General features: G+C 55.8%; 1 protein-coding gene across 1 annotated transcript; it reads left to right on the top strand.

Annotated features, from left to right (window-relative positions):
* Nucleotides 1-694: 694 nt before the first annotated feature.
* MGST2 (microsomal glutathione S-transferase 2) lies at nt 695-11,834 on the top strand. The gene is made up of 5 exons (XM_056134518.1): nt 695-752; nt 4,333-4,432; nt 8,960-9,030; nt 11,205-11,286; nt 11,702-11,834. Exons 1-5 carry the CDS (start codon nt 695-697, stop codon nt 11,832-11,834), a joined length of 444 nt encoding a protein of 147 aa, XP_055990493.1.
* Nucleotides 11,835-12,080: the final 246 nt, after the last annotated feature.

The following is a 12,080-nucleotide window of genomic DNA, read 5'->3' as shown; positions in this document are numbered from 1 at the left end:
TCCTGTTCCTGCTTAAAGCGGGGAGCAGCTTGGAGTGGGCAGAGACCCCGTAGAATCTGGTGGAGTTAGATTTTTATTTATTTATTTATTTGGGGGTCTCACCCGGCAATGCATAGGGGTCACCCCTGGCTCTGCACTCAGGAATTACTCCTCGCGGTGCTCAGGGCGACCCTATGGGATGCTGGGAATCGAACCTGGGTCGACCGCGTGCAAGGCAAACGCCCTCCCCGCTGTGCTATCTCTCCAGCCCCCGGAGTTAGCTTTAAATCCAGGGTCTCCCCTTCTCTGGGAATAAAATCAGAAGCAGGTGACATGAGCGCTAAACTCTCCCGCAAACACTAACAACTTTCCCCGGGAGCAGGGACGGTCTCGGCCAGGCTGGAGGGGAGCAAGGGCTGGAAGGGGAGGCCAGGAGAGGCGGCCCGTGTTTCTCTGCCCCAGCTGTGCGTGCAGAGCCGGCAGGTGATCGGCGGGCACTCCGGTGCTCTGGAGCTGCTCCGGCCCTAATAAGGATGGGGGCCGCCCCGCTCGGCCCGGGCTCCTTCAGAGCAAAGGTTGCTTCCCCTCACCTGTCTTTCTCTCGGGCTTTATTTACCTTCCGAGGGCTGGAAGGCCACGTGGATGGGAACCGCCCATGGGAGCCGCGCCTTGACTTCTGCCAGTGCTCCAGGAACCAGAACATTCCGTGGGGAAGATGGCTGGGCACACCGTCTTGGTGGCTGCTGTCTCTGTTCTCTCTGCCTGTCAGCAAAGTAAGAGTCCCAGGCAGCAGCGTGTGTGTGTGTGTGTGTGTGTGTGTGTGTGTGTGTGGGCACGCACACCTGTGTGCATGCGAGTGTGAGTGCACATGTTTATGAATGTGTGTATTCTTGTTAGTGTGTGCATTGTTTGTGTGTGGGTGTGTGAGAGCATGCGTTTGTGTGTATGAGTATTTGTGGAAGTGTGTATGTTGTGTGCGAGTGTGTACGAGTTTGTGCATGTCTGAGCATTGTTTGTATGGGTGTTGTTTGGGTATGAGTGCTTGTGTGTGCGTTTGTGAGTGTGTACGTGTACCTGTGTGTGTGAGAGCCCTGTGTGTGTGAGTGTTGTGTTTGTGTGTGTCTGAGCATTGCTTGTATGGGTGTTGTGTATGAGTGTACGTTTGTATGTATGTGTATATGTGTGAGAGCATTGTGTATTTGTGCGTGTGTGAGTGTGAGCGCTGTGTGAGTGTGTGGGGCAGGGAGAGGGGTTGGGGGGAGGCTGGCCTTGGGCTTGGGACTCCCTTGCTGGTGCTCTGGGTCAGACCCCAGTTCAGGGTCCTCAGCGCCTCTGTCCCAGAGATTTTAACATGCCAGATCAGTTCCAGGGATGAGGTGATGGCTCCGAATCCAGAGATTTTGCAAGGTCTGTGGTCCCAACTGGGTTCCGGTCAGCCTCAGTGGGCCCCAGCCTGGCGTGGTGCGCTGAAAGTCATGTCCAGGTGCTGTGTGCTGGGCCTTGCTTTCCTGAGTCCTGGTTTAAGAATCAACTTTCTTTCTTTTTGTTTTTGAGCCAGAGGTGCTCAGGGGTTCCGTACTTAGGACTCACTCCTAGAGTGCTCGGGGGCCATATGGGGCCAGGGATGGAACTGAGGTTGGCTCCTGCAAGGTGGCATCTGTGCAGGTTGGCTCCTGCATGTTACCCACTGCACTGTCCCTCTTCCTTCCTTTTCTTCCTTCCTCCCTCCCTCCCTCCCTTCCTTCCTTCCTTCCTTCCTTTTCTTCCTCCCTTCCTCCCTCCCTCCCTTCCTTCCTTTCTTCCTTCCTTCCTTCCTCCCTTCCTCCCTTCCTCCCTCCCTCCCTTCCTCCCTTCCTTTTCTTCCTTCCTCCCTTCTTTTCTTCCTTCCTTCCTTCCTTCCTTCCTTCCTTCCATCCTTCCTTTTCTTCCTCCCTCCCTCCCTCCCTCCCTCCCTTCCTTCCTTCCTCCCTTCTTTTCTTCCTTCCTTCCTTCCTTCCTTCCTTCCTTCCTTTTCATCCTCCCTCCCTTCCTTCCTTCCTTCCTTCCTTCCTTTTCATCCTCCCTCCCTCCCTCCCTTCCTTCCTTCCTTCCTTCCTTCCTTCCTTTTCATCCTCCCTCCCTCCCTTCCTTCCTTCCTTCCTTCCTTCCTTCCTTCCTTTTCATCCTCCCTCCCTCCCTTCCTTCCTTCCTTCCTTCCTTCCATCCTTCCTTCCTTCCTCCCTTCCTTTTCTTCCTTCCTCCCTTCCTTCCTTCCTTCCTTCCTTCCTTCCTTCCTTCCTTCCTTCCTTTTCTTCCTTCCTTCCTTCCTTCCTTCCTTCCTTCCTTCCTTCCTCCCTCCCTCCTTTCTTTCCTCCCTTCCTCCCTCCCTCCCTCTCTCTCCCCTCCTTCCTTTCTTCCTCCCTCCCTCTCCCTCCTTTGTTTTTGGGCCATGTTTGGAGATGCTCAGGGGTTACTCCTGAGTCTGCTCCCAGAATCACTCCCGGTGGTGGTGGGAGTGTGTGTGTGTGTGGGGGGGGGCACCAGAGATGGAGCAGGGTCCAGGAAAGCATCCGCCCACTGTTCTTTCTCTGCAGCCCCCAGAGTCAGCGTGCTTTCTTAAAGAAGTGGTCTTTGGTATGACCAGGTTAAAAAACAATCTGGGTTCTAGGCGACGTAATTCTAGATTTTAAAGCATCTTCCTGCCGGAACCATGAGTCAGGGATCCCGAGAAAGGAGCAAGGGTCCTGGGCCAGAGTCTGTAGTTGCTCTGAAGGGCTCCCCAGGTGTGGAGAGCAGAAGCGGGGGTAGGGGGGGCGGGGGGAGGGGGAGCCCTACGTGGTGCTGGGGCCTGGCTGCAGAGAAAGCAAGTGCCTTAACCGCTACCCATTTTGGGGGGGGGGGGGGCATTTGTTTTTCTGGTGCTCAGGGGCTATTCCTGGCCCTGTGCTTAGGCGCGCCCCCTGCTGGTGCTTTCGAGAAGCACAGGGCCTTCTGGGCCCTGTAGGCGCGCATGGGAGGGACCTAGCCCCGTCCTCACCTCACTCTGGGGCGTCCCTCTGCTCCCGGGTTGCGGTGCTCAGGCTGTAGCCACACACATGAGCGGTTCAGGTATTGTCAGTAGCCCTGGGGGCTTGTTGAGGGGACCCTCAGGAAGTCAGCTCCAATTTCGTTTTTTTTTTTTTTTTTTTTTTTTTGCTTTCTTGGGTCACACCCGGCATTGCACGGGGCTTACTCCTGGCTCATGAACTCAGGAATTACTCCTGGCGGTGCTCAGGGGACCATATGGGATGCTGGGAATCAAACCCGGGTCGGCCGCGAGCAAGGCAAGTGCCCTAACCGCTGTGCTATCACTCCAGCCCCTCTCCTTTATTCTTGAATAATTCTTGCACGATTACTTTAACATTCATCCTCATTATCTCTCTATCTACGGTTGAGCAATGCCCCAGAAATGTGTTTCTGCAACTACTTTCTGATAAATGGGCGCTCTCCTGAGGACACACACATGCTCACCCCTTTATTTCAGGAAACGGGGCCCGTGCAGTTGTAGGGACGAGCGGGTCTGAACCATACAGGGCAGGTGGATGAGCCCCTGCAGGGGTCAGCGTGGTGGTCTTGAACTTGAAGGCAGGATTGGCCTTGGGCCGGGGCATCAGTGCACTGGACATGTCCCTCCCACCCACCCACCCACGCACTCTCGCAGGCTACTCAGCTGAAAGCAAGGGCTGTGTTGTGCTGGAAATATTCCCCCATTCGAGAAACGGCCCAGCAGCACGTGAGTTGGTATTTGGAAAAACAGCTGGGCACTGCGGCCCAGCCTCGCGGGCAGAGGAAAGCGGCCATCCCTGTGGGGTCCGCCCTGGGAGGCTGGGGGCAGGCAGTGTGAGACAGACTGTGTCACCTCTCCAGGGTTAGATCTGAGAGCCGCAGCTGCGTCCTCTGGCCTAGGAGGGCCGGGCTCAAACGGCCCTTCGGGGCAGCTTTCCAGAGTGGCTCAGTGGCTGGGCTGGAGCGATAGCACAGCAGGTAAGGCGTTTGCTTTGCACGCGGCTGACCTGGGTTCGATTCCCAGCATCCCATATGGTCCCCCGAGCACTGCCAGGAGTAATTCCTGAGTTCATGAGCTAGGAGGAACCCCTGCGCATTGCAGGGTGTGACCCAAAAAGAAAAAAAAAACAGTAGCTCAGTGGGCACACCCCAGCCATGTGCAGGGGTGCTCTTCCCGCCACCTGCTGTCCCCATCGCTGTCTCCGTCCCCACGGCACGGCGGCTTTCCCTCTAACCCGAGGCACTCGCCAAGGATGCAGGTTCCCGGGCCACGCGCTGGCCTTGGCCCGGTAGACACGGTTTCCGATGGCCGTTCCTCTCTGCCCGCAGGCTACTTTGCTCTGGAGGTGGGAAAGGCGAGGCTGAGGCATGGAGTGGCGGCCCCTGCCGTGTCTGGCTCCCCCGAGTTCGAGAGGGTCTTCCGAGCACAGTGAGTGACCCCGGCCCGGCCACACGGCAGACCTTCCCGCCCGGCGCCGGCCTTCAGTGTACACAGCAGCCCCTCGGCCCAAGGCCACGTCCCGCTCACTGCCCTGGAAGCTGACAGCACCCGAGGGGGCTCCATTCGCCTGGAGGGTGGTGGGAAGCATCACACTGACCACAGAGCCCTGGTCCGAGAGCCCCCAGCCTGAGATGGGACGTTTATTCTGCTTTCGCCCTCCCTCCCTCCCTTTCTTCCTTCCTCTCTTCCTTCCTTCCTTCCTTCCTTCCTTCCTTCCTTCCTTCCTTTTCTTCCTCCCTTTCTATCTTCCTCCCTCCCTCCCTCCCTTCCTTCCTTCCTTCCTTCCTTCCTTCCTTCCATTCTTTCTTTCGTTCTCTTTCTCTCTCTCTCTCTTTCTTTCTTTCTTTCTTTCTTTCTCTCTCTTTCTCTCTCTCTCTTTCTTTCTTTCTTTCTTTCTCTCTCTTTCTCTCTCTCTTTCTTTCTTTCTTTCTTTCTTTTTCTCTCTTTCTCTCTCTTTCTTTCTTTCTTTCTTTTTCTCTCTTTCTCTCTCTCTCTTTTTCTCTCTTTCTCTCTCTCTCTTTCTTTCTTTCTTTCTTTCTTTTTCTCTCTCTTTCTTTCTTTCTTTCTCTCTCTTTCTTTCTCTTTCTTTCTTTCTTTTTTCTCTCTCTTTCTTCCTTCCTTCCTTCCTTCCTCTCTTTCTCTCTCTTTCTTTCTCTCTTTTCTCCCTCCCTCCTTCTTCCTTCCTTCCTTCCTTCCTCCCTTCTTTTTTCCTTCCCTACTCTTTCCCTCTCCCTCCCTTTCTCCCTTTCTCCCTCCCTCCCTCCCTCTTTCTTTCTTTCTTTCTTTCTTTCTTTCTTTCTTTCTTTCTTTCTTCTTTCCTCTCTTTCCTTCCTCCCTCCCTCCCTCCTTTCTTTCTTTCCTCCCTCACTCCCTCCACCTCTCCCCTCCCCCCTCTCCTCTTCAGACCTTCCTTGAGTGATTTCATGGCAAACACTCTCTCTTTAGGGGCAGGGGCTCCTCTTTGTCTCCCCCAATCCTTGGTGCTGTCAACGGCCCCTCACTGACCCCCAGGCTGGCGTCCTCAATGCTGAGCTGACCCTGAGCCTCCCCTGGCTTAGCGGGGTCAGGTCAGGTGTGATGTAAGAATTCCACTGTCTCCCGGAGTGACGGGAAGAGTCACTTCAGAGATTCTGTTCTCACAGACCGGGACCAGAACGCGGCTGGAGTTGGCCTGAGCGGGGTCGGGAGCTGACGTTTCCTTCTGGAAAAGTTGGAGCGTTGGGAGTTTGTCTCTGTAGCGATCACGGGCACTTCCCATCTGACCATGTCCAGTATCTCGCGGACAGTCTGGGTCCTTGCGCTCACCTTGGGGGCTGGGCGGCTCCCTCGGTGGGGCAGTGTGGGCTGGTCCCACTGGTGGCACGAGAGATCATTTGAGAGGTGCTCACGCCTAATTAAAAGTTCTTATCGTGGTAAATACGTGTAACGTGTAAATCTACTCTCGGAACAAAATGGTAAGTGTAAGGATCGTTGTAATTGGCAAGAGGACAATGTACGGTAGATATTTTCTTGGCGTTTTTTTCCTTTTGGATTTTGTGCAACATCTGGTGGTGCTCCATGCTGAGAACACTCTCGACACGCATGAAGGTACCAGCAGAGGAACAAAGGCATGCGGATCCCGGGGCTGAGATCTCCCAGACTGCTCGGATCGGGGCTGAGCATCCTCCACCCAGATCCTCCAAATTCCAGTAGGCAGGGGTCACACCCACCAGCTGACCCCCAGCGCCGTGTAATCCCATCAACAGCCAAGACCCAGAGATTATAAAACCCAGCTCCCGGAAGTGACATCTTATCATCTCATTCTTACTTTGGACAACCTGGCAGGCTACTGAATGTAACCTGCCCACACGGCAGAGTCTGGCAAACTCCCCACGGCATACCCAATATGCCAAATACCAGTAACAATGAAGGGTCTCATTCTCCTAACTCTGAAAGAATATGGCACTTTTTTTAAAAGTCTCAGGGCTAGGACGAAGGAGACGTTACTGGGGCCTGCTTGAGTCAATCGACGAACAACAGGATGGTCATGATCGTGATCGTCGTGATCTGGTGGTGCTCAGGGCTTACTCCTGGCTCTGTGCTCAGGTGGCACTTGTGGAGGCTCAGTGACCCTCTGGGATGCCAGGGACCGAACCTGAGTTGACAGCGTGCAAGGCGAATTGTAGCAATGCTCTGGCCCCTTAAATTAGAGTAGTACACGGATGTGGTCCAAAATAAAGTGAGGTCACGGGCTTTCTACCAGAACCCTCCCCGGAGTCTCCATCCCCCCGCCCCCAGCCACCACGTTCTGCATTTACTTCCTTCAGCAAGATGCTCTCGTTGCTATGTGCAGTTTCAAATATTAGACATAACTAATTGGCTTCCTTCCCTGACAGAACATCACTTTCCTCTTCTTTTCCTTCCTTCCTCCTGCCAGTCACGTTCAATCTTTTCATTAAGTTAAACCGATAGCCAAGGTTTACATTCCAGGAATTAAGCAAATGAGATGCAGCTGATCCACTAGTACGCTGTGATTCTCTTTCCTTGTTGGGCCCCTTTTGGCTTTGCGTAGGGCTCTTGATTTCCTCCCGCTTTGTTTTTTGGCTTAAGACCCCAGACCCCCAAAGGAACGAGCAGTTCGAGACCTGACAGTGTCTGAAGTCGTGCTGTGTGTCGCACTCTCTCGGGCTTCTGTCTCTGGTCTAGAGTTGCTCTGTTGTTGTTATTGCTGGGGGAGGGGAGGCCCACACCCAGTGATGCTTAGGGCTGACACGTTCAGGGATTGCTCCCCATGGGCTTCGGGGAACGCTCCGTGGTGCTGGGGATCCAACCCGGGTTGGCCGCGTGCCAGGCGCGTGCCCTACCCCTACCCCGTCCCTGAGCTTGCTCGGGCGGCCCTTCTCCCCGTGGCGCTGTGTGATCATCCTCTTCAATCTGCAGAATCTCCCTTCGACACTGTGCGTTGCACGGCCTGCTCATGGGCCTGTCGCTTTTCGATTCAGTTCCTTCCCATCTAGCTCACGGCGCACCCCTGCAGAACCGTTCCCCGACGGTCAGGGGAGATTTCACCTTTCTGAGGGGTCCTGACTCCCCCTCCCAGGTGCCGCACGGCTAGCTCCCGGCATCCATCTCTGTGACTAAAGACCTGCCCACTAGGACGAGCATCACTTGTCACTGTCCCGTCCCTGCGGTGGCTGAGACGCCCTGCACGGCTGTGACCCGTCCTGGTCCCTCTCCCTGTGCCTTGGATCCCGCCCTGCGGGCCCCGCGGGGGATTCTCTCTCCCGTCAGGAGGTCCTTGCATGGCGCTTCAGTATTTGGGGGCAAATTTTGTGACTGTTTCGCTCTCTACCGCAGAAAGAAACGCATTCTCAGGAAGTCGAATCTGCCGTACCCCTCGGCATTGCTTTGCGTTCACTCTCTCATCTGTGGTGGCTGTTGGATGTGCCTTTTCTGCCTGGCAGGTGCCTTGCGTCCTCTCGCGTCTGAGGCTCAGACACCGCGTGCATATGTGTGCGTGCGTGTGCACGCAGAGACCCTTTGCAGGGCTTGCGGGCTCCTGCCTGCCTCCTCGGTCTGCCTGGGCCTTCCTGACTGACTTTGTTCCTGTTCTTCATTAACCACGTGCTTCCTTCCAGGGGCTTTGGGAGAGAGAGGTTCTCCTGAGCACTGGGTAAGGGGTGGTCCACACCTGGTGAACACACTTCCAGCCGCTCAGTATCGGCAGTTAGTCTCGGGAGGGGATTGGGCAGCATCTTGTTTTCCTGGGTTTCTTTTTATACTTGTTTCTTTTTATACTTGTTGTTTCTCTAGAAAGTGTTATTCTTTCCCCACTTGCAGTAGGAATATAGCTCATTTTCCTGAGTTTCTTCAAGTAAAGATACCTCATCAGCCACCCCAGAAGAGGCTAGAATGTGGACAGCCGCAAATGGATCTCTGAGCGTTAGCTGCAGGCCAGCTGGGCGGGGACAGAGACACTCTGTCCTCTTGCCTCTCCCCTGGCCTGAGAGGGGCCGGGATCCTGCACCTCAGCTCCCCAGCACTTCTGGTTCTGTGTCTGTTCACAAAGCGACTCTCTCTCTCTCTCTCTCTCTCTCTCTCTCTCTCTCTCTCTCTCTCTCTCTGGGTCACACCCAGCGATGCTCAGAGCTTACTCCTGGCAGTGCTCGGGGGACCACATGGGATGCTGGGGATTGAAACTGGTTTGGCCGTGTGCAAGGAAAACACCCTACCCGCTGTGCTATCGCTCCAGCCAACGATTCTCTTTCAAGGAATTTCTCTCTCACTCACTCGCTGCTGGGATCGGACCCGAGCTGACTGTGTGCAGGGCATGCGCTGTCCTGGACTGTCTCTCTGGCCTGTTTACTGCACCGTTTTCAGAAGCGGCTACACCTTTGCCCGTAGGTGAAAAAAACTCAGTGCTTCCATGTCGTTTTTCTCACGAATGACCCATTTCTCTCTTGTTTTATCCTATAGACAAAACTGTGTGGAGTTCTACCCCATATTCTTGGTCACGCTGTGGATGGCTGGTTGGTACTTTAACCAAGGTAATTTTCCAATACGCCGGCCCTGTGCACATCAGTCTAGCTGCGGCGGTTTAAACATCTCCACCTGAGAAACACAGCACAGACCCCTGCAAGTCCTGCCAGCAGTCCCCGGACTCAGGTTGAGGTTGATTTCAAAACTTTGAATCTATTTCTGGTCTCAACACATTCTGAAATGTTTTACTGTGTGACCGCCACCCCCACCCCCCCAAAATTCTGTTCCTTGCAGCCTGTCCTTTCCAAAGCTGGGCTTGTGGTCTGTAGAACCACTAACCAGCAGGAGTGTGAGTGCCCAGGCCCCTGTTCGGAAGGTTGTTTGCTGCTGAGTGCTGAACTCTATTCCGTGCAGCAGTTTGTTTTGGACCCGGCCTGGTGGGAAGCCTGGGGCAGAATGTCACTGAATGTCACCACCGCTGAGGGACCGAGCTGGAGGGGTAGGAGTGAATCCGTGGCTCCCTTCCCTGCACCTGCCTTCGCGTGCCTGGGTAGGAAGGAAAGGGCTGCGTGGAAAGTACATTTAGGGCCGAGAGATGACACACAACTGGGCCGAGTGTTTGCTAAGGTCCCTAGCGCAGGGTCCCCTATGTGCCACAGGGTGTGGCCCACAGAACTAAAAATAGAACCCTGGAAAAGTGTTATCTCGAGGGCCTGGGGCACAGTGAAGAGGGTGTTTGCCTTGCATGTGCCGACCTGGGTTCAATCCCCAGCCCCCCACATGGTCCCCAAGCACGACCGGGAGCGATTCCTGAGCGCAGAGCCAGGAGGAACCCCTGAGCATCACTGGGTGTGGCCCCCTGCCAAAAATAGTGTATCTTGTGTCTGAGAGACCGTAGAAAGATTAAAGGTGCTTGCTTAGCATGTAGCTCTGTCTGACACTGGTTTGACCCCTGCCACCACATACGGACCCCCGGCGTGGCCTCTGAGCATCACTCAGTATGTCTCCCCCTGCACCTCCGAAATCGTCTGTTTAGTTTGATAAGAAATGATGAGCTGTTCGCCGGGTGCCAGGCTCCTAGGCCTTCCCGCTGATGGTGCTCGGGGCCACTGCATCTGTGTTTGGTGCCTCCACCTCCCGGGAGTCACAGTGACGCGAGTCACAGTTTGTTGACGCCCGGTGAGGGTGGAGGAGGGGGACAAAGTTTCCCTGGGTAGGTCCATGCACCCGCCTGTCTTTCTGTGTGACTTGTCTGTCGAAGTGTTTTGACTGTGTGGAGATAATGAAGTTATTTCTCTTGCATCCCCTGCCAGCCCCCTTCCCTCCTTCTGCTGCCCATGTCTCAGGGATGGAGGCATCGGTCTCAGAGCTTGGGCTGGGGATGGGACTCGGTGGGACTCACCCTGAGCTGTGGAACTCACAGTTGTGCCAGCGGGGCCCAGGCATGCCTGTGCTTCAGGGCCGCATACCTGCCCATGTGCTCTGTGGAGGCACCGAGAGAGCCCAGGCCTCAACTTACCCATGTGGGGGAGCCAGGTGTTGAACTCAAGGCCTGATTTGGGCCAGGCAGATGTTTTGTCCCTCAGTGCAGCCTCTGAGCCCTTTCTTGCATAATTATGTCGTTGAAGTTCTCTGTTTGCTGGATCCGCATCTTTTTTTTTTTTGCTTTTTTGGGTCCTACCTGGCGATGCACAGGGGTTACTCCTGGCTCTGCACTCAGGAGTCATCCCTGGCAGTGCTCAGGGGACCATATGGGATGCTGGGAATCGAACCCGGGTCGGCCGCATGCAAGGCAAACGCCCTCCTCGCTGTGCTATCGCTCCAGCCCCGGGATCCACATCTTTTTGTTTTGTTATGGTGTGAGCTGCTGTGCTCAGGGCTCATGCCTGGCGCCTGGCTCTGTGCTCACACCCAGTGATGCTCAGGGTTTCCTCCTGGCTCTGCACTCAGGAATTACTCCTGGCGGTGCTCAGGGGACCATGTGGGATGTCGGGGATCGAACCCAGGTTGGTCGTGTACAAGGCAAGCGTCCTCCCCGCTGTGCTCTCGCTCCGGCCCCTCACAGGGATCATTTCTGGTGGAGCTCAGGGACCAGACATGGTGCTGGGGATTGATCCGGGTTGTCCTCATGCGAGGCAAGTGCCTAACTCGTCCTTTTTGCGGCCCTGGGTACCGTCTCTCTGCGCCCCACCGCCGTGAGGCCGTGCCCTTACCCTGTTCCGTCTCTGTTCCTCCCCTGCAGCGTCTGCTGCCTGCCTGGGTCTGCTGTACCTGTACGCCCGTCACAGGTACTTCCGGGACTACTCGGAAGCTGCGGGAATGAGGTAAGGAGAAGCCCATCCTCAGGGATCTGGCCACGGCGTTGGGCAGCTCAGAGTCAGGAGGCGCTGGAGGGTCACGCCTGCCACCCTGACTTCCATGCCAAGGGGTTGCCCTTGGAGACAGAGTGCAGGGCTCAGGCGCGGGGTAGATTTCCACCACTGCCTGGACTCCTCCGAGCACTGCCGGGAGCCACCCTGGCTCCCCTGTCACTAAGAAAGAGTTTTCTGCGAATACCCAGAAAATAATTCCGCCTGGTCGTGGTAACCCTCCAGCTGTTCAGAGGAACCGGTGGCGGTTGGCACAGTCATTAGTGTACAGGGGGAGTGAGGGTGTCCAGACGTGAGAGCCATATGGGATCCTGGTCAGCGCCTACCCCCCTGGTGTCCGCCCCTCACCTTACCCCCATTTCTGGCGCAGGCTGGCCGGCTTCAGGGCAAGTGTGGGCGCGCTGGCCTTGCTGACAGTCCTGGGCAGCCTCGGGGTGGTCAACCGCCTGCTGGACGAATTCCTGGACCTCGACATTGCTGAGAAACTGAGGTGGCATCTCTGACCACCGCCCTCGGCCAACCCGCCACCACCCCCATTTCCACGCCCGAGGCCGTGCGGGGTCCCCCGGAAAATGTGCGGAAAATAAACTTTTTCTTTCTCTACGCCTTCCAAGCCGTGCTCAGGAGACGGGGCTGTTAGTTCGGGTTTAGGGCCTGAGGTCCGGGGACTCGGGGTCACACGGGTGGTGCTGGGTGACATGGTGTGAATGGAACCCGGGTTGGGCTTGCTGGGTGCCTGCCCTGGTCGC

The sequence above is a fragment of the Sorex fumeus genome, unplaced genomic scaffold (genome assembly GCF_029834395.1).
Source record: "Sorex fumeus unplaced genomic scaffold, SorFum_2.1 ptg000099l, whole genome shotgun sequence".
Lineage (NCBI taxonomy): Eukaryota > Metazoa > Chordata > Mammalia > Eulipotyphla > Soricidae > Sorex > Sorex fumeus.
Note: the sequence above shows the minus strand (reverse complement) of the source record. Positions and strands in the feature narration are given on the sequence as shown.